Here is a 22,458-nt window from a genome sequence, read left to right as displayed (position 1 = left end):
AACCATTTATCTTCTTGATACCTACTGACAGGTAGGTCAGTATTATTGGGCCTCAAAAACTACTGAGGCAACAATTTTCTACTGGCCTCGACTAGATGACTTAATTATCTCCCGCCCCCCCAAAATCTATTTTCTTTGACCACATAATAACAACTCTGATCCCTCAGAGAACCTCTCTTAGAAATATTCAGTGCTGTTTTCATTAGGAACAAAGGATGAGCCTCCCTATGTCTTTGTACTAAACACAAAAGGCAACAAACTTTCAGACTTAAAGTTACCATCATAAATAAGTTGGCTTAATTTTCAGAAGCACTTAATACATTTTTCTTCTGCTGACAGCACTTTTATGTACCCACAAACCACAAGCTGGAGGCTGAATATGTTTATTCTGTTGATACGACTAAGTAGCATGTAGATGGTTGTGTGGGTTCTTACAACTGTACAGCATTTCTAGTACAATCTTTATTTCGCTCAAGAGAAGCCCTGAAATTGAATATGCTTTGCCAAAATGCATGAAATACTGCCAGCCATATCTAAATATGTCTGGTTCAAGAATTCCTGAAATATGAACTTTTTTTTAATAACCGTTTCCATTAACTTGTGTAACTTTGTTTTACGTACATCTTTCATATGTGCTGCCTGGCACAACAGCAAATCTGGATATGAAAAAAGCAAATCCAACTCCAGTTCAGTAATGTAACTGAGGGGGGACAACTGGGGCAGGAGTGCTGGGCTCCATCTTTCAGGGACAGGTGGAATGGTGCATAAAATAGCCACCATTGTAGCTGGTGACTGATAGCACCCATGTACCATCACTGCCTAAGGCTTGGAGCTTCCCTGCTATGCTCTGTTCCACCTATACTTTGTCATATTTTGTTCTCCAACACAATAAGAATACTTACCTTATAGTTTAAAAAACACCCAAGCTAGTCTCACCCTAACAAAGTTGGTAAATTTCTGTGTTCATAAGCTAGGTTCTTGCCTGATGTCAAACTGTTTTCAGTGTGTACCAAAAATAAATTCCTAGAGGGCCTTTAAGAAACAAAGCATTCTTCAATAATACTCTTAACACACTCCAGATTATAGTAATGGTGCTAAAGATGTACACTAAATCCCTACAAACAGTTGCGCTGACCCCTTTCTGGATGCAACAGAAAACTGGCTGATCTTTGCTGAAACATACTGTCTGATGCCTTGTTAGCCTGCAATTTCCAGGCACACAGCCCACTGCCAAGAAAAACTGGGCCAGGCATGTTTTAACACTCTCCCTTCCCTTTTATTGGTATAGGTGTGAATGTAAAGATCTTTGAAATTAATTTTTCAATCCAAAATGTCAGCTGCCTCCCCCCCCACCTTTTCCTAACAATGTATTTTGCCTTGGTAGCCGTGTATGCATTTGTAAACAACATCAATTAAAGAAAATTAAATTTTAAACTAGTCCTTATTTAACAGCTGTTCTCTCTATAATACTGTCATGCATGTGAGTAGTCCTGAAAGCCAAAGTTAAAGGCTCCCCTAGCCTAGCAATTTATAGCATAATATGGCTAAAGCATGCTTAATTGTGTAGCAAATGGCATATAAGGGAATGATGTGGCTAGCATATCTTCTTTCTACAACTAGTTTACTGGAAACTAAATCACTGGATCATGACTGAATAATCTGTGCCTGAAATTTCACATAAAACTCTAACCAGTACCATCAAACCCTCATTTTTATGAGTACTAAAATAATCAATAGTGTTTTGACCAAGTCCTCCCTAACTGCCTATTGTAGCAAAAATATAATTATTATTGTATAATAATTCCCTTCAAGAATAATATATACAATATATATATACAGTGTTGTAGATTTCACTTTTTAAGGTATCCATAAGAACCAAAACACTACAGCAAATTTTGAGACTGAAATATTTTTCCAAGGAATAGAATTTAAATTACAAATAATTGCAAGAAAATTAAGTTACAAATAACTGGAGGAAAATTAACCTACTAGAGAATACAAAATATTGAAAAAAATTCTAGAAACACTTTGAACTAATAACCTAAACTCCTCCACCCCAAATAATTGTAGCAGGCTTACCTTTTCGGAGCTTGGGTTGAGTCTCAGGATCGAGGGTCTGCTGTTCGATTGGTGGAGCCTGCCCACCAATCCAGAGGCAGCACAAGGGAAGCAATCCCCTGCCCTTTTCTGAAGGGAGGGAGCAAGGAGCAGCTGGACCTGAATCAGAACTGTGCCAGCCAGGTCTGGAGAACTTCAGGGGTGGAGTCCCTGAAGAGTATACAAGGGGAGCGTGCTCAGCAGGCTGGGGTTAGACGATGAGGGATGGTGAGGAGAGAGGAGCTCCAGAGACTGCCATCCTTGGGACCCGGCTTGAGCTTCAACAGTGTGCGAATTGGCGCCAGGGATCAGGCTCTAGGAGCCGCTCAAGGTGGTTTAAGCCTGTGAACCCAGCAAGCAGCTGGGCAGTCAGTGTGCAGTGGCATACAGAGAGCTGGCCCTGGGAGCAGCTTGCGGCTGTTCAGGTCCTGCACAGCGTGCAGACTGGCACATGGAGAGCTGATCCTGGGAGCAGCTCGTGGCTGCTCGGGCCTCACCTGGTGCACAGGCTGGTGCACGGAGAACCGCCTTGGAAACAGGCCACGGCTGCTTACATTAGCCCTGGCTCTAGGCTGAGTGACCGGAGCCCTGCAGTGTGGCTCCACTTTTAACTAAAAGAGCCCCAGTGCTCAGAGCACGGCCCAGGAAAAGGGAGAATCCCCGGTGTGAGACTGGGGACTTGGAGCCTGCAAGGGCTTGATTCCCACGCAAGAGAGAGCCCTTGTTGCCCAGTGCAGGGCGCCAGGCTGTCAATGAGAACCAAAGGCGCCGCTGGGGCGAGACTCTTGCGGGATCGGCCACCAGGGGACAAGCCTTGACTACTCCAGAGAGGAAGCACGAGTTGCTGGGGAAGCGGGCCCCACGTGGGAGGCTAACATGGGTGAGAAGGGTCTGCCGCCTCCATCCTCCATTGTGGAAGGGGCGTGTCCACATCCCAGGGCCCTAAAGGGGAGGAGCTTCAGGGAAAGCCCTCAGCACTCTTTATTTTGAGGTTGTCGTGTTAAGGGCTATATAGCTAGGGGTGTTCTTTAAGGGGGGGGGTTATATGGTTTATATGTTTTAATGTCTCAACGTGTATATTGGTATTGTTATTTGTGAAGGTTTAAAGAAATATTATGGTTAAGTTACTTGGGTTATGTAGGTTAATATCCCTATGTGTTAATTGTGTTGTATATATAGGTTTTAAGTTATTTGGTATTATATGTGAATTGTGGAATATTATATATAGTATTATATGTTAAGCCTTGTAAATATTCTATGTTTTATATTGAGTGTCTATTTATTCTTGTAATAAATTGTACATAGTCTGGTACAAAGTTTGGCATTTGGTTTTGGCCTAGCTCTATAGAGAGGGGAGGAAGCTGCTTTAGTAGCTGACCCCTTCCTTAGAGTACCCGGGCTACATAATTAATTTAATATTCTAAGAATATGACTGAAAGGGACATCTTTTCGCATCACAGTCACCTGCTACTGCAAGCAACTACTGTTTTTACTCAAATGCAAGATGAGTTTTTTTCCCCCTAATCAGCATTCCCTAATCAGAACAGGGGAAAAAGCCCCTTATATATTTTTGCACATGAGGGAAATTCATTAAATACATTGTCTATCATTAAACTGCTGCCAGAAGCAACACGTGCTCAGTAATGGAAGCCAGCTATGAAGTTGATTAAATGCAGTCAACACTGAGCATGACTGTAAAACACATGGCCCATTTTGGGCAAATATACTGATGGGAAGCATGCATGCGTGTGTGCATGTGCCCCTTAAAAAAAGTGGGTAGTTGCTCCCCAAAGAGGGAATGAGAGGACCAGGCCTGGAGGAACTGCAATATCAGGCTGGCACCTGGGGAAGCTGAAGCAACCTCCAACACAATCCCTTCATGCCTAAAATGCTGATGGGAACTTTTATTTTTTGTGTAGCCCTTAAAAACATGGGATGGTGTTCCCTGCAAAGTGAACTGGCACTGGGCCTCGAGGTACTACAATACTATGCCAGCACTGAGGGCCAGAACCAGCCCCAACACCTTCCTCTTGGTGCCAAAAATGCTACATTTGATCTTAGCTGAAAAGGCAAAGATGCTGATGGGAACCTTTTTACAAATTTTATTAAAAACATGCTCATCCTACACTTAAAAGTTACATGTATTGAGAATCCTTGTTTTCCAAAACGTCATATCGCAGAAACAACTACATATCAAAAACATACTAAATATGTTAATCCTTAAACAACGTGCATCAACTTGCCACAAAAAACAAACCCTTACAGAAATCTTTTTGTTCATACAGAACCCTTACAGAAATCTTGTTCTTCATACAGAAAAACTTATCTCAGTAATCCCTGAAACTCTCCACCCCTCCCAGTCAGTCCTCTGTTGGTTTAGTGCAGCAAGTACACCCAGTCCTTTTTCCTCCATTTCTTCTCTGCCTTTTCCTCTCTGATCTCTTCCTTGTCCCAATTAATGTGGTATTTCAGCTCAGGGATCCCTAGCTTCAGGCACTCTTTCAGTGAAAGCCAACCCCTTAAACACCCAGAGGTTTCTTACTTCTCATAAACTAGTTTCAACACATGCTAATGAAGTCCTTAATAACATTTCTTCTGGTCCGTTTGATATTAACCCATATAGTACCATCTCCCACACTAATAACAGATTTATTTTGGTGACACTCAAAGTAGCAGGCCCTTTCCCACACCTACTTTGCATATGCACTTCACTCATCATGGTGTCCTGTGACCAGTGGGGTCCCCCTAGGCTCTGTCCTTAGACCCACACTGTTCAACATCTTCATTAATGATGTGGACACTGCAGTCAGAAGCGGACTGGCCAAGTTCGCCGATGACACCAAACTTAGGGGCAAAGCATCCACACCAGAAGACAGGTAGGTGATCCAGGCTGACCTGGACAGGCTCAGCAAGTGGGCGGATGAGAATCTGATGATGTTCAATGCCGATAAATGCAAGGTTCTCCACCTTGGGAAGAAAAACCCGCAGCATCCTTATAGGCTTGGCAGTGCTATGTTGGCTAGCACTATGGAAGAAAGAGACTTGGGGGTCATCACTGACCACAAGATGAACATGAGCCTGCAATGCGATGCTGCGGCTAGTAAAGCGACCAAAACGCTGGCTTGCATCCATAGATGCTTCTCAAGCAAATCCCGGGACGTCATTCTCCCCTTGTACTCGGCCTTAGTGAGGCCGCAGCTGGAGTACTATGTCCAGTTTTGGGCTCCACAATTCAAAAAGGATGTGGAGAAGCTTGAGAGAGTCCAGAGGAGAGCCACGTGCATGATCAGAGGTCAGGGAAGCAGACCCTACGATGACAGGCTGAGAGCCCTGGGGCTCTTTAGCCTGGAAAAGCGCAGGCTCAGGGGTGATCTGATGGCCACCTAGAAGTTTATCAGGGGTGACCACCAGTATCTGGGGGAACGTTTGTTCACCAGAGCACCCCAAGGGATGACGACTAGGTCGAACAGTCATAAACTACTACAAGACCATTTCAGGCTGGACATAAGGAAGAATTTCTTTACTGTCCGAGCCCCCAAGGTCTGGAACAGCCTGCCACCAGAGGTGGTTCAAGTGCCTACATTGAACACTTTCAAGAGCAAACTGGATGCTTATCTTGCTGGGATCCTATGATCCCAGCTGACTTCCTGCCCTTTGGGCAGGGGGCTGGACTCGATGATCTTCCGAGGTCCCTTCCAGCCCTAATGTCTATTAAATCTATGAAAATGTATGCTCCCAAACCATGTGTCCCATACTACTACATTTATATCATCCATGTACAGTATACATTTTACCTCACCCCTTCCCAGTATCTTTACTCCACTTATGACCTGGTCTTTCCTTATTCTTTGTGCTAACAGTTCCATGCTGCACACAAATAGTGATGGTGACAGGGGGCATCCTTGTCTCACACCTGTATGGATTTTAAAGGCTTCACTTAGGTGCCCATTAATTTGGATTTGACTTGCTGCTTCTCTCTATATAATAACTTTATCTCACATATAAGTTTATCTGGGAACACCATTTTTCCTAGTACCTCAAATATGTAATCACAATCCACTCTGTCATATGCTTTTTCTGCATCTAGGTTTGCTATATGTGTTTGTTTTCCTTTCTTGGATGTAAGACAGTGCACCTCTGATCACTCTGATAACTTTGGAGATCCTTATAACTTACAGTCCATATTAAGGAGTGTAAACAGTCTCCAGTTTTCCAGGAGTTCCTTCTCTCCTTTCTTGAAGACTAAGATCACAATTCCTTTTGTAAAACCTTTCACTGCCTCTCCGGTTTTTGCTATTTCCTCAAACCCTTCCACTCTATCCCTCCCTACTCATGGCCAAAACTTCTCATAAAATTCCATAGGCAGTCCATTTGCTCCTGGTGATTTCCCTTTTAAAGGTTTTTAAACACTCCTCTGCTTGCTTTAAGCTTATCTTTTCTTTCATCACCTTTGCTTCCACCTCCTCTACTTTCCCTTCAATGTTTTCCAAGGAATTCTTTATTTTCTTTCTGTTTTTTCATCTACTATAGCTCTTCATAAAATCTCATCACCTCCAATACCGCCCTCCTGCTTTTCCACCTGGGCCCCATCACCTCCCCATACTGCTTTAAGTACTCCTTTTGCCACCTTCACTCTGGCCAAAAAATATCAGGACCACTCTTTGTTTTCTCCCATCCAGGGTGCTTGTGCTAAGAACATTTTCTCACTCATCTTTCTTTTAAACCAGCTTTCTAACTCTTGCCTTGTTTCTTCTAGCTCTTCTCATACCTTCTTCCTTCTGTGGCTTCTTTTAGTAGCTCTTGCATCTTTTTCTTTGGAGCTCTCTTAACTCTTGTTCTTTTCCCTGTACATCTTTGGTCTTCCTTTCTAAAAAATTCTCCTGTCCTCTTCTTCACCATCATCCACTATTCTCTGGTATTCCTGAAATATTTCTTCAGTGTTTGCCACCCCTCATGCTGTCTCGTATATGCCCGACATCTCTTTTCATATTGTCAGAACCGCACATTTAACTTCCGTTGTTCCTTCCCTCTCATGGGGTTCTTATCAAGACTCATTTCCACCTTCAGCATCCAGTGATTGCTAAAAGCTGTCACAACCCAAGGGTGTGATTTTTGTTTGTGTGCGCTTTGGCACTGCTAAATTATTTCCCGCCACTCGTAGCTTTCTTTGCAGGGTGCATTTCTAGGTTGCAAAAAGAGAAATGCACGCTGCAAGGAGTTCCTGCCATTTGTATCCAAATTTGTGCCCCACTATTGGCCAGTTCTAAATTATTCCTATGTGGTGGCTAGTGATTGGCTTGCTAGCCGTATAAGAGGCTTGAGTGGTTTCCGCCCAAGTTGGAGAACTCCACGACTATCAGGAGGAAGAGAACTTCACATCTCGTGAAGATCTCCAAGCGCTGCGGAGCCTATTGGACCCAGCGTGTATCTGAAGAAGGCTATAGGGGTCTGATCAACCTCTCGCCTCTCCCCGTTGCCGCCTGATCCCTCGACGTACCCTTCCCTGTGCGCAAAGTTCCACGGAGCCTAGCAAACTTCGTGTGAGTGAATCCAGAGCTCTACCCAGGTTCAAGTCCTGCAGGTTTATCTTCCCGTCGCTGAAACCCCACTGCGACGTATTCTTGAGGTTTTTGTTCATCTTCCCGTCGCCAAAACCCCATTGCGACGTACCCTTATGTTTTGCAGGTTCGAGTTTTGTTTTGTTTTGTAACTGCAACTCAAGCAAGTTTTCCTGCTTGCATCGCGACCATCTTCGGTGTAAGTAAAATAATCTTCAATCAACCGCTAAGCGTCCGTGCCTAATTCTAGCGTGCCGCCTGCCTCCCCCGACCCAGCGTGTCCGGGCTGCTGGCCACAGCCCACCGCGCGAAAAAAGGGCCTCGGACCGCTCCCACCCCACACAAAAGCCACCTGTATTGTTTCTTTCTTTCTTATCCCTATTTCTTTTGACACAACCACAAAGTCAATTCTTGATTGTTTCTTTCCACTGGGGTCTTTTCTAGTGAATATTTTCTCCCCTGCCCACACATCTCTTAGCAACTCTTTTTTTCATATATTTGTTAACAGTCTGGGTGAACTGTCTAAAGCTCTGTCTCTTCCTTCCCCTGTTCTGTTGCCCACCTTTGATTATATGATTGAAATCTCCCACTGTCATGCACGATATCCCTCTGACCACGTAGACCACTAGTTTCCTAAGCAGCACATTTTTTCCCTCCTTCTCAGGTGGTACATATACGTTGAAAATTTCTAATTCTGTTCCCCCAATTCATAGCATCTTTCACTGCAATCTGCCACTGATGACTTCTACTGCCTGCTTTTCTCTCATCTCTGGGTTCTTAACTAATATTGCTACCCCTGATGCTTTGTCCTCGTTTGTCCCTGGCCACCAAGATGGTCCCCATCTCTACCTTTTTCAAAATGTTTGTAATCCTTCTCTACTGGTATACCACATTCTTGTAGACAGATTATGTTTGAACCTTACTTGGTTCAACACTGGTTCAATCTGTTCCCATCTTTTGCTTGATAAGATACTGACATTAAGCAAAACTATTGTCAATGCTGTTTATACTTGTTTTAAAATGAGTGCGCCTGTCCCTTTAAGGTTTGTCTGTGGTTGCTTTGATCTGAGTGTGTGTGTGTGCCAGTGCTGGGGAGGTTGACTCTTCCCCCTCCCTCACTAGCATTCCTGTAGCCTTTCAAAGCTGCCATATTGCTTGTGTGTTTAGAAAGGCTTGCATATTCCTGCGTCCTCCTTGCTTTCCCCCTTCTGGTCTCCACTGTGGGTTGGAGCCCAGAGGTGTCAGTGGCAGGAAACTGATCTGTGGCTTTTCTTCCAACTCATCTCCCTCACTATCAGGTTTCTTCTTCCTCGTCTTCAGATCCTGCATTTTCTTTCTTTTCTCAGCCTCTCTTAGGTTCTCTCTCTTGCTCCATCTCCACTTCTGTTTCCTGTAGGGTGTCTTCTTTTTTTCCCCTCTGTCTGAGCTGTTTGCTGTTCCCACTTTCCCTTCTACTATGTCTCCTATCTCCTCCTGTGCTCCCTCAAGCACAGAAATTTTGCTGCCTCGTCCTCTATTCCACTCTCCTGTGGGGTTTCTTTCACCATTTCTACCTCAGTGTCCAACCCCTCCTCTTCTCCACTCCCCTCCTCCAGATTTCACTGATCTTCAGGGGGGTCTGATTATATTTGCAAAGGCTTTGGGGCATCTACAATACAAGTGTTCCTCTCCCTTACAAGCTGTGCATTTTAGGGAGCCTTGGCACTCTGCTGCTCCTTGCTGCATCCCCTCACATCTGTAGCACACCATGAAGGGACAGTGTGCAGACAAGTGGCCTACGCCTTTCTACATTTGCTGTACTGTTCCGGTTGCCTACGGTACATTATAAATAGGGACCTACTGAAATGAAGTTTTCATGATTTTTGCAGAAACTAGTACTACTACTGTTAATAATAATAATACTGCACAATAGTGTATTAGCATGGTTGGTGCTGTGATGTGCTACTGCACAGTATTATTTGGCTACTGCACAGTTAACATCTCATGTAGACACATCCATTGTGTTGAATTCTGCTGCCAAAATGTTTTGGCTCCAAGAATTGATATTGCAACCACTGTACAAAGGACAGCAAACTCAGGTAGTAGCACAGGCATGCTCTCTAATTCTCATTAGTTTCCAAAGACAGACAGCATTAGTAAACCAAGCCTATAAGCTGCGGCATCTGCTGAGATCCAGAAATAAATACGATTTGCAGGAGACTTCTTATCCTATTTGTTATCAATGCTTAATCCAATCAGAGTTAATAAAGGACAATACATTTCTGTAATAAATATTTGAAAATACTGGATAACGAATACAACTTTGCTTCAAAAGGATTCTGAATTTTATACAACTTTTAAACGGTGTCAATTTTTTCTATCCTTAACATTCAGCTTCTTCAGGTTATCACTACAGATGATGTTGCAAAAATCCATCTTCATATTTGCTGTAGATCAGCAATGAAAAGGAAGGGGGGAAAAAATCTCATCATAAATGGAGAGATGGTTTAAAAAGTATGGCTTTTCCCAAACCTCTTAAATACACTATATTTAGTTTGAAGGGACTGTCTGCTGGAATTCTTGAGTTGTTGGTGTTCTTTAAAAATGCTTAAAACAATTTTAGTTGTTACACATTGGGAACATTTTTTTAAAGTGTTGTTTACCACAATACACTCGCTACCACACCGGCAGTCTGAAAGCTTACAAAACCTATTTATTAATACATATTTCTTGTATATAAAAAGTCACATGCAAAATGATGTTTCAGATTCCACATCTGAAAGTAGTTTATTTTTTAGTGAAGGAAGATAGTGGTGTAAAGGTTGCTGTAGTGGTTAGTTCTCAACCTTTTTAAACACAAGGCACCCCTTGGAAAATGTCAGCTATGTTTTCACTTATTCTTGACTGCAGAAACATAATAGAGCACTTTTTCTGTTACAAAGAACTCAGAAAGACCACGAGTCAGAATGTTTTCCTATTTGAATGAATTTATATTTGAAATTTTGGGATTAATCTTGTGAATTGTGTGTTTGCACAGGTAGCAGTGCTAATATTGAGTGGCAACCCATGGCACCCTTAAACGGAGCTTATGGCACTACAGGGCAGTTGTTACACAGAATTTCTCTGCGGGAGGGTTCTGAATCACTACAATGGACAAGCTTGTCTTGCTTATTCAGGGCTTGGATCCCAGTCTCCAATGAACAGAGGTAAACTTCTCACGTGCATTGTGTTCAAAGTCACACAGCATCTGTGATATCTACTTACACAGATCAGATTGCAGGATCAAGACCCAAAGATATTCCACATGAGGCTCACCTGCAGAAATTAATGTTTCTTTATCATTTGTGAAGCTCATGCAATTGAGATGCTTTGTTTTCTTATCAACCCCACTAAAGAAAAATGGGAAGTAAAAATTTACAAGATTTCAACAGCTGAAGTTGGGTGGTCTTACTAAGGCTATCAAGATCTGCTGATCACCAGTTCAAGCAGGAACTCAATGGGGTTTTGTGATGGCTTGTGCCCCCAAACCCAGCACAACCTCAGCTTATTTTAGGACCCGCACATAAGATAGATACCTCTAAAAGTGTGGGATATATACTGTGATAGGTATCCTGTTTGCAGGTCTTTTACAAACAATATAGCCATGACTCCCCCCTCCCCCCAATTATTCTTATTGTTCTCATTCACTGAATACCCAGACAGCACCAACTATACCAGAACATTTTGTGCAATATCATCCACCCAAAGGCAAAGTCTAGAGAATGCCTTAAGTTATATTCAACAGAAACTGAATTGATCACCAATCTGGTAATTAAATAGTACAAACTGAAAACCTGGAATCCTAAATCCTTGATCTCTTCAGAAAGAGCAACACGCAAAATCAATATAACCAGCCTTAAATCTCAATCCCAGTTTCTAACTAACTTTTAACTCTTTCCCCATTTTCCCTCCTCTTAATCGCCACTACAGGTTCCAGTGTATGCAATTTCTCCAAACTTAGTCCCTCCCCACTTGGATTTGTATTTCCTCATTAGATAGCATTCATTTTCCCATTGTCTGTGCTAAGGCAAGCTCCAATATGATGCAGTTAGCCTTACCAAATAAAGGGATTTCAGCAGCATGGTCTATCTAGAGCTGGTTTTTATTATTCCCCATTCATATTTTCTGTATTAAAAAAGTACATTGTGTAACAGGAAAAAAAAATAGACAAGAAACAACAGTCTCCTCAGTCAGGAGACTACCTGCAGGAACAAAACAAACAAAAGTTTAGATGACTTAGTCTTTTAATTTTATATCTCATTACAATTTAGATCAGTGGGCCAGCAACCTTTTTTGGCTGCGGGTTGAAATGATCCCGTGTGGGTCAGACCGGAGGATGCTAGGACCCAGCCACTGCCACTCCTTTTTCCTGCACTGGCATGGGGAAAGCTCCCATCACTGCCACTTCTCCTTATGACAGCACAGGGAAAATGACAGATGCAGAAGGTCCCTTACTACCCCACATGCATGGGCTGGATCAAATAGCTCTGTAAGCTGGGTCTGGCCCTTGGAGTGCAGGTTTCCAACACCCCAGATGACTGGGCTTTATTGATATGGTCTAGAACAAAGGTGCTCAACCTCCAGCCCACAGAGCCATGGCATCTGGCTAATGGGATTCCCCACAGGTTGGAAAATCTGGCTGTGGGGAGGTGGTGACAATTAATACTGTCACCCCTCCCCTGCTGCCAAATTCCCAAGCCCCAGATCCAGGCTGGGCCACAGCCCCTTCTCCCTCCCCCTGTGCAGCTGGGGTGGGGTTGGATCTGGTATGTACAAGGATCAGACATAGCCTATATGGGCTCCAGCCCACTAGGCAAAAAGATTGAGCATCACTGGTCTAGAATATGAATGAGATATACTTAATCAGACATCCACTGGTAGGGCCTTTTGGGTGCAAGTTTGCACATTTTATGTTGATGTGCTTGAACTGTGTGATATTTTTTTCCCTTAAGTAAGGCTGCCATGTTTTTTTCCCTAAATTGGTGGTTCTCCAGCTTTACTATTCTGCAGAACACTTTTGCAGGAAGATTCTCACAGACTCATTTCTCTTCCTCTTTCAGCCTTTCAGGTATTTATTTGACCTATCAGAAAGGCAAAATAGAAAACCACTGGTATAATTCAGTTATCTTGTCTTCTTGTACTACTTTATGGTAACTGATGAACAAAAAGTATCAAGGGGTTATGCCTAAGAGCTGGTATCAGCTATATCAGGGAATCTCTAAAGGAAGCATTTCTTTAATCCAAAATAAAAAGGTATACCTTTAATACTAACTTCCTTGGAACCATTACAAATAAGTTGCAGTAGTAATTAGTATTACTTACCAATTATGTACTGACTGTCTCTTCCCCCATTCCATACTGATATCACTTCTACCTCTTTCCTAAAGAGAAGTGTAAAAAAGTAACCAAATAAAAGTCCAACAGTGTACAAGAAGTTACTTTATTCCCTTTTTTAAATATACATATACAAGATATTTTATTTCAAAAGCACAGGAACATTATACAAGTTTCAAATGTACAATTCTGCAGTTAAGAATACCAATATATGCATTATTCAAATAAGTTCTTCTGGTCATCTTGGATGGAATTCTCAGTGGCTTAAGCATTTTGCGCTCACTAAATACAGATTATACTCACAGTGAACCAAACTGCATAGTAAATTATGAAATGAAAGATGATGACACTCATTAGTGGGAGCCCATTTGCTAAAATAATAAGTGCAAATGTACAGAAAAAGAAGAACATCTCTTCCTTTGCCTTCAATCTCCTGCCTCTCCCAATTGCATAAAAATTTAGGGAAACTTTAAACAAGATTTTACCTGCTCAAACCAGCTTCTGTCTCTTTAAAGGACTTTGAATTGCTGATTACCAGACCACAGAATAAAATGATCTTGCAGTGTATTTGTTAACTGAACTTTATGTGCACAAACTTCTTGTCTGAGTGAGGTGCACAGCTACTAGAAACCTGATATATGAATAGATAAAATACTTTGATCTCACTAAGCAGGAAACAGCATGGAAATACAGTTTTGAAGTCAATGATGGTTTCCAGTGAGGCATAAACTGTTCTAATCTCAATACAGTGCTTTAGCTGGTAAACAGTATTAGTAGTAACCTTTAAACTGCCACTGCATGCAGGTCTCCATGACAGCTGTTTTTCTAAACCCAAGATTTCAATTTATGGATTAGACCAAACTAACAGAACTGATATTTCCCTACCAAGGGATTTCATTTCAGTTTAGAAATCAGAATACACCAAAATGGAGAAAGATGTCTTCACTGCAATAAGGTGAAGACAAGAAAAATACACCTAAAAGAAAATTATTTATATCCACTGGGGTGGATTAACCTGATAAAACAAGCAAAAGTTTTAAGAGTATTTGAGTATCAGAAAAATCAAACATTTGCACTTCTCTGAATTTCACTTTTGAAGGTATAATGAGAGTTGTAACTACTGGTCAGTGCACTCAATAAATCTTCTATGGATTTTAGGAAAATAGGAGAAGGATTATTTATTGTTTGTAAACATGAAATCATGACTTGTAATACCATTATCTTTCCTGTCACTTCACTCCACTACTAGTAAAAAGAAGAAGAAGAAAAAAAAAAATCACACAAAAGCATGTGTGCAATGACAGTTTAAAATTCTTCATAGCACTCTCCTTTCAAGCATTAATATGACATACCAAAAAAATCCCAACCCAAAACAAAACAATGAACAGTGCACATATGTTCCCTGGATACTTCAGACTTTCCGACATAGGTAGCGTTGCTTGGGAAAGTGGTAGTTAAAAGGGATTTATATATTCAAACTTATCTTTCACATTGAAGTTCCTTGTGTGTACATTATTATGGCAAAAACCCAGTAAACAGAATGATGGATTTTAAGTACTGTCACTTTACTGGCAGATAGATCAATCACAATGTGCTACTGGCTACTGAAAGGTAGAGACAGTTTAAAATCATTTGCTCTCCTTTATGTTGTAACTGGCATCTGGCATGATTCCAAAAGCAGTTTATAATGGCTCCCAAACAGATGACACAAAGATGCAGGGTGGAAAGCTCCTCCAACATGGGCACAAAAGGTACTGATTTATGCCTGTTTAGCAAGTCTAAAACTTGCCATGTTATCTTTTGTAGTATTGGGGTAACTTTAAATGCCTTTTATTTAACTGCTTCCTGTTCACAGGTCTTCTGTTTATTGTAGCTGGAGGATGGTTAAACAGAGTGCTATAAAAGTAGCATTACATCATCAAGTCTTGTGTTGAATGTGGATGTTTCTGGGTACAATTTCAAAAGTAAAAGCTTATCATGCCAACCAAACAGGGTAGTTCTTGAAACTGTAGTATGTAGAATGCTCTTCAACATATACCGAGGGCAGCTACATTATATAAAATTGCAATTCTGATAATGCAACAAGCAGAGATGATTTTAATTTTTGATGCAACAGGCAAGACAGAAATGCTCCCATGCACATCACTCCTCATACCCTCTCTTGGAGGGTGGATTACTGGGAACTTTATTCCTCAGAAAGCATTTGCCATTACATCCCAGGATCTAGGATGATGCAGCTTTTTTGCTGCCCTGCCTAACGCTTGCTGAGACTGCTGCTATGGTCTACTAGAGGCCTGGTATGACTCCCCCTTTAGTATGCCAGAGACCCAGGCCAGTTTATGTCCTGCTAAACTAGGACTAGGAACCCAGACAGAAAGGAGGAGAAAGGAGGGATTATACCTAAATTCCAGACAGACTCCTGGCATTTCAAGACAAATAGAAGCCATATCAGACACTGCATGTCAAACCTTATATACTTATTTTATTACATATAGGAACATTAACAGCTTCCCATAATTGGTTCTTCTGTAGGATCACACTTCTACCTGTATATTCAATGCCATTGAGTGACAGTTCGGGCTTTTGGAGTAGAAATGTGCAGAGGTGGACAGGGAAAATTTACCCTCATCAAAATATCTATAGAGCTCACAATTCCCAGAAAATGATTCCCTAGAATATTCAACACTGGTCACCAATGATAAAAGGCTGCAGATTTTGTTATGGGAGAAGGACGCTTAGTAGAGTAAACCCTATGAATTGAGAATTATTTTGCTTCAATGCATCAGCCATGTCTGAGCTGGATAATCCTTCTAGAGGGCAGATTCTTTACTATCCTCCTCTTTTTCCCCCATAGTTACAGATTTTATTATGAACTGGGTGTTAGAGCATTTGCCAGTTGAATCCAAAGAAGATCTGATTGGTTTCCTGGCTTCTGGCAATCTCTTCTATGATGCAGTGTTGCTGCCATAGCAGATGGAGTTTCCGGTAACGTTCTTGACATAAATGCAGTGGATTACCTCTTCTTCATGGGAGAAATAAGGATAATATTCATTAAGCATATTAAAATATTAAAGAACCTCAAGTACATGCCTTCTCTATTCTTATGTCCTTTCTGGTTGATCCCACATCTGTGTTAAGTGCAACTGTCTCCAGACAAGCTGTTTTGTTAAGACCCTGACATTAACACCCTCAGCAATAAATTGAGAAAATATTCAGTCATGATACAAATCAGACCCATGATGAAAACATTTGATATCAGAAATGAAAAGAGCAACTTTTATAATCCAGTGAAACCACCAGTTATTGGCAGGTCAAATAAAACCTTCCATCAGTTGCACATCCAGTATAGTTCTGAAGAAAGGTAGTAAAAATATTTTGGTGAGAAGGAGTTAAGTAATCACTGTTTAAATGCACCAGGAAAGCAGAGTTTGCTAGAAATTCCTATCCATTCATTATTGAAATTGTGTCAAAAGGTGTTTCAAAGTAAAACAAGTACACCAAGCAAGGGTTTCTACTAACAGATTGTGCAGTACTATCAGGAAACAGTATGCAGTATGACAAGAAAACCAAAGATAAAGATGAAGATTCCTTGTAAGTAAAAGGAATTAAAAAGAAATTAAAAAACTACTTACTTCAGGCCTGGGTCCGTTTCTCCGTATTCATCTAGGTAGGGAGCAGGATAAAAGCAGCCTCTGGTTTTACTTTCTACCAAGACAACTTTGCATTCTCTGATTCTTTAAAAAAAGGAAAATAAATCCAGGTTTAAAATAAAATATCCCTCTCATCAATAACCCAAAAGTTTGCAGGTACTATTCATAGTTAACTTAAAACTTTTAATAAACTTAAGCATGGTCTATAGCTAAAGTTGCATTAACTTAAAACAATGGGTTGTTTAGACAGGGAAATTACCATGAAATAAACTATGGTGTGAATTTACTGTATACCATCTACTCTGCAATAACTTCCTAGGCAAATGCTGAGGCATTCAGCATCAACCTGTACCTTTTGCTAAAACACAGAAGCTGCTAATGAACTATTCTAAAAATAGTTTTGAAGTATTGGATTCCTTCCTTCCAAACTCACACCTGATGGGTGATGCAAGGAGGCAGAGAGGCACCTGTGGTTCTTTGAAATGCTGTGGTATTAATTATGGATCTCATAATACAGGGAGACAGTGGGGAGGGTGTCCACGTACTACACGCACACAGCCTCAGGATCTTCGGAAAAACCATATCTGTTAGGACTATACAATATGGTCTATAGCTCCCCCTATTAACATGAGGGAACAAGTGGCATAAAGGCAATAACCAGAAACCCTAGAAATCTGTGGAGAATTTACCTATTTGCAGTTATACTTCCCTATTTTGTGGAAGGCTTTGGTGAACTACATAAATTCTAGAAACAAACATTTTTACATATTCCACAAAGAATCATGCAAATAGACCTGGAGCATCCATAAAAATATCAGCTCAATGGATTCTGGCAGGGGTTGGTAACCTCTGGCCCATGGGCTGTATCTGGCCGGCAGAATCACTGGAACTGGCCAATGGTCATGGGGTGTTGGCAATATTTGGTGGCAGAAGGCTTCAGCTGTGGACACTCTCCACATGCCATCACAGGGACAAGCAGCAGCAATAGCCAGGCCCTAGTATCTGCCTATCCACTTCTGACTGAGTGGGTCATGCAGGCCTGCAGCTGGAAAAGGTTGCCTACACCAGGACTATGGCATTTGTCATCTCTCTCCAGTTTGCTTTGTAGTCCACACTGTGTTGTACACAGTGACAGCCAGGCCTCAGTATGATTTATACATATGATTACTTTTCTTTAATTAAAAAATAATTTGGGGATTAATTTATTTAAAAAGGGAAAGAGTAAAATAAGCTATTCTTAATAAAGAAGTCTCAGAAACTACCCTTTAGGAATACATATGTTCCTGGCTGCCTCTCCACGGACTGCTACCTTGATGGGGTGGAGAGGCTTGAGTGCACTGACAACCCTAAGATCAACACCAGCAGGAGTCTTGTATTCCTGGTAGGGTCACCCATGGCAAAAAAGACAAAGGTGAGGTTTAGACTAAGAGCAATCCAGCGCAACATGAAGACCTCAACTGTGGAGCAGGCAGATCCAGAAGGCTATTTCTCAACAGTTGCTAAGGCAGATAAAGGCTGCAGTGGAAAAGTAATCCTGGTCATCTTGGATCTCCTTGCCACTGGACACAGGTTTCTCCTCCACAGATTCATGCAGTCGTCGATGGGCAACAGACTTTCCATGTAAAGCAAGTCACGCACAGGCTTCTCCCACTGGTCCAACATCTACTACAATACCAATACCCATAAACTTTTACAAAGTCCTGCAGCAATGGATGAGTGATGATGAGGACAGAAAATGATCACTGGGAGTCCCCAGTCATAGATGCACATACAGGTGGCGGTTGTGTGACAGTTGCTAGGGCTGGGTGAAGCAGGCCCTATTCGATTTGGATTTGGTCTGAATCAGGGACAGGGATTCGATTTGTTGATTCAGCTGAATCCAAATCTGAAGATTTGATGCTGATGCGGACATAGACACAGCTTTAAATGCTTTTTCTACATACCTTGAGGTCCCAGTACAGCTTGTGAATGCTGTGATGCTGGGGCACATGGAGATCCCACAGGAGCGCAGGGGGGGCCCACCATGTGCTTGGTGGCAAACCTGAAAGTAGACCAAAAGTAGTTCTGGTCCACTTCCAGGTCCGCCGGGGAGTGTGCTGAACCCCCCCCTCCCCCCCCGGCTCGGTGATCGGCCACAGGGGGACCCCAGGTGCCACCCCCAGACCCAGGAGGCACCAGTTTCTGAGCCGGGGGGCTTGGGTGGGCTCCCTGCGCGCTTCCTGGTGGACCCAGAGGTGGACTGCAAGTGCTCCTGGTCCACTTCTGGGTCTGCTGCCAAGCGTGCTAGGGAGCCCCCTGCGCTTCTGTGGGACATTCCATGTGCCCCAGCATCGCAGCATTCACAAACCACCTGCTACCTAGAGGTATGTAGAAAAAACATTTAAAGCTGTGTCTATGTCCGAATTGCCGAATCTTTCCAAATCAATTTGGAGGGTTCCAATTCGATTCGGAGAGATTAAAGAGTCCCCTCTGATTCTGATTTGATTCGGATTCAGAGATTCGGCCACCGAATCAGGCTGAATCAAATCAGAAACCAAAGCTTCGCACAGCCCTACCGATCACTTCACCTTTGATGTGGGACAGGAGGGTGATTCAGCAGGTGTGATCGCAAGCGAGCAGTCCTTTTCGGGATCCCCTCTGTTCACCCCACACAGGAAGGGGGCTAGAAAAGGTGCCCCAAACACAGGCTGTCCCACTTTACTGTACCCAATTGGATAGCCACTGCCAAGGGATGACTAACTGCAGTTAAAACACAAAAAATACTTTTTGTATCCAGGAATATATGAACACTTAGATGACCTGAACAGTGGCAGAACTGAATGCAGAACAGCTATTGTCACCTAAGAGAACTCTTGTGATATAACATCGATATTGCTGCTCTCAGCATGGCAAGTCCAGGAAAAATGCTGAGAACAACATCAGAAACTGTATATGGTCTTTACTGATTTGGCCAATGCCTTTGATTCTTAACCGTTAGGCTCTATGAAGATCTTATCGAAGTTTGGCTGCCCAGGGAATTTTATCACCATCCTAAGACTCCTTCATGACCAGATGACTGCCTCCATTCTATATAGTGGTTCTGCTATAGAGCCATTTGCCACTCAAACTGGAGTCAAGAAGGGCTGTATGATTGCACCAATTCTGGTTTCCATCTTTCTTGCAGTCATCAAGATGCTCATCCGTGATCATCCGCAACATGCCATTGGCATCAAGGACAGGATGGATGGGAAACTTTTCAATTTTTCCTACCTCTGTGCCAAAACTAAAGTTATATCAGCCTCGACTTTGGAACTTCAGTACACTGATGACTGTGCTGCCATTGCACATACTGAGGGGAACATACAAATAGCCCTTAACTGCTTCTATCAAGCATGTTAGTGCCTGGGACTGACCCTTAACATTGGAAAAACACAGATGTTTCATCAGCCTGCTCCAGGTCAATTAACTCACATGGCAAAGAATGGATGAATGCACAGAAGCTGAAGAATGCTGAATACTTTGCATACCTTGGCAGCCATCTCTCAAGGAAGGCCAACATCAACGAGAAGATCCAGTATAGGATCTAATGTACCAGCTCTGCCTTTGGAGGACTGTATCATGGTGTGTTCAACGACTGTGACATCAGGACTTGAACAAAGCTCCTATTATATAAGGCTGTAGTAACCCCAACTCTTCTCTACGACTGAAGTTTGAGTGACTTACAGGAACCACCTGGAAAGCCTGGAACACCTTCACCAGCACTACCTCCAGAAAAATCACTGGCACAAAGAGGGAGGATTGTTGCACAAATGCGGGTGTCCTCACTGACACTAACACCACCAGCATGGAAGTGTTGATTATTCAACATCAGTTGTGATGGCCAGGGCACTGTATTGCATGCCTGATGTACGTTTACCCAAATAACTGCTATATTCCCAACTCAGCCAAGGACAAACAGCATGTGGGGTTGGGGGAGGGGAGGGAAGGGGGGAAGCAGAGGAAATGCTTCAAGGACACTCTGAAGGCAACAATGAAGTGTGGCATTGACACCACAAATTGGGAAAAACTAGCCAGGACAGGGCTACATGGCGATGATGACTTGTGAAAGAAGGTACATCTTACTGTGAGAAAAAACATCTCACCCTGGAGGCAGAAAAGTGACAGAAATGGAAGGCAAGGAAACAAAACTGAGAAATCCACAGTTTGACCCTTCCCTTTAACCACCACCTGTGCCATCTGCCAGAGAGTCTGCGGCTCTAGGATCAGTGTTCCTAGCCAACAGACTCATCTACAACCCTTAGCTTGGCCCCGTACTATGCTCAGGCTGCAACATGCACAGAGCTTGCCAGCACAGAACAAAAGTAAGGGGGCAGGGAAGAAGGGCAGTCAGAAGAACAGAGGCTGTGGGGTGGACGGGAGAGATGGGGGAAGAGGCTGCAGACGGGAGACAGCAGGGTGCAGAGGTGGGGTTGGGCAGTAGGCACCAGCTGTGGCTACAGCTATGGTCCTAACCTGAGGTAGGGGCTGGAGCCCAAGCCACAGGAGTTGCCAGCCACCACTCCCCTACCCCTCATACTTGGCAAGAGCTTTTCCCCAGCCCCTCACATTAAATGGAAAAACCCCTCATCTCAGAATTGAATAAATACAGTAAATCCTCCTTCTGAAATGGACATGATAGCTGCTCAGAGCTGTGTTTAGGGCAACATCCTCAGCATCTGACATGAAGCATTTGGAATCTCTGTCCCGGAATCAGTGCTGAGTATATTGTTCTCAAAGTCTTCAGTACAAAGAATGACCCTATCTGCGTAAGAGCTCCCAGTACTAGTGCACTCGATCAGACTTCTTTGTTCCTGCTAGTGACCATGCTTGTGTCTGGCTGCTGAGTCCCTTGCTAAGTAAGGGTGCACTGATAAAGAGTTTTTGAGCCGATACCAACAGCCGATTATTAACGAGCATATCTGATTTCCGATATGCAGCATGGCAGCTTGGAGAGCAGCATCTGGCTGGTAAGGCTGTTAGGGGGAAAAGCGTGGGGGGAGGGAGTGTGACTGGGGCAGGGGCAGACGCTGCCCAGCCAGGTGGGCACAGGACAGAGGCACAAGAGGCTTGTGGGGGGGGGGGGGGGGTGCAGGGAGACGAGGGCAGATCTTGCTGCTACGCACACCCCTGGGGGAGCTATGGGGAGCACATGCTCCCCAGATCTGTGTGTTGGGCAAGGGTGGACTGCCCCTGCAGGCTGGGGTCAGGCCTGCTGCTGGGCTCTTCCCAGCAGAGGGGTTCGGCAGGGGCTATGCTTGGCACAGGTGGTGGCAGCACTGGAAAAGGGGGGTGGTTACCGGGTGGGATGTGGCTACCCCAGAATTTGAACCCTGTAGCCCCCCTCCCAGTGCCGCCATTGCCCACCCTGAGCACAGCTCCTGGCCCAACCCCCGCCAGGAAGAGCCCAGCGTCACCCCAGCCCCAGCCCGCAGCGGCAGCCTGCCCTTGTCCTGTGCACAGATCCGCGGGGCATGTTCCCTGTATGGCTCCCCCAGGGTGCACATAGAAGTGGGATCCGCCCCCTACCCCGCCTCCCCAGAAGAGCCTCTTGTGGCTCCATGCCACACCCTGCCCCGGCTGAGAAGCGCCTGCCCCTGCACCAGCCCCACTCGCTCACTGCAGGGGCCTCGATCTGCCGCCCCCTGCCCCCCCCGCAACAGACTTTTCAGCCAGATACTGCTCTCTAAGCTGCCAAACTGGCCACATGCATGCTTCAGCTGCACGCATGCACACAGGATTTATTGGTGACATTATCAGCCACATTAGCCAAAAAAAAGCCAATT

At 43.5% G+C, this 22,458-nt stretch overlaps 1 protein-coding gene across 6 annotated transcripts in view; it reads right to left on the bottom strand.

The window, feature by feature from the left end:
* Nucleotides 1–10,668: 10,668 nt before the first annotated feature.
* UBR1 (ubiquitin protein ligase E3 component n-recognin 1) overlaps nucleotides 10,669–22,458 on the bottom strand; it is a 132,818-nt gene continuing 121,028 nt past the window's right edge. For 4 of the 6 annotated variants that reach the window (XM_019496516.2, XM_059722943.1, XM_014595528.3 and 1 more), the window contains exons 46-47: nucleotides 16,640–16,741; nucleotides 13,095–16,029 (exon numbers count right to left, since the gene is read on the bottom strand). In XM_019496516.2, coding sequence (XP_019352061.1) covers nucleotides 15,888–16,029; nucleotides 16,640–16,741 — 244 coding nt within the window. In that variant the 3' untranslated portion in view covers nucleotides 13,095–15,887. Of the gene's footprint in view, nucleotides 10,950–11,731; nucleotides 11,876–11,914; nucleotides 12,755–12,995; nucleotides 13,055–13,094; nucleotides 16,030–16,639; nucleotides 16,742–22,458 lie in introns of those variants that run through there. The other 2 variants (XR_009460180.1, XM_059722944.1) reach the window with 2 other exon arrangements.

This window comes from Alligator mississippiensis, chromosome 2 (assembly GCF_030867095.1).
Source record: "Alligator mississippiensis isolate rAllMis1 chromosome 2, rAllMis1, whole genome shotgun sequence".
NCBI lineage: Eukaryota > Metazoa > Chordata > Crocodylia > Alligatoridae > Alligator > Alligator mississippiensis.
The sequence above is the reverse complement of the archived record's forward strand: the minus strand, read 5'-3'. Positions and strand labels throughout refer to the sequence as shown.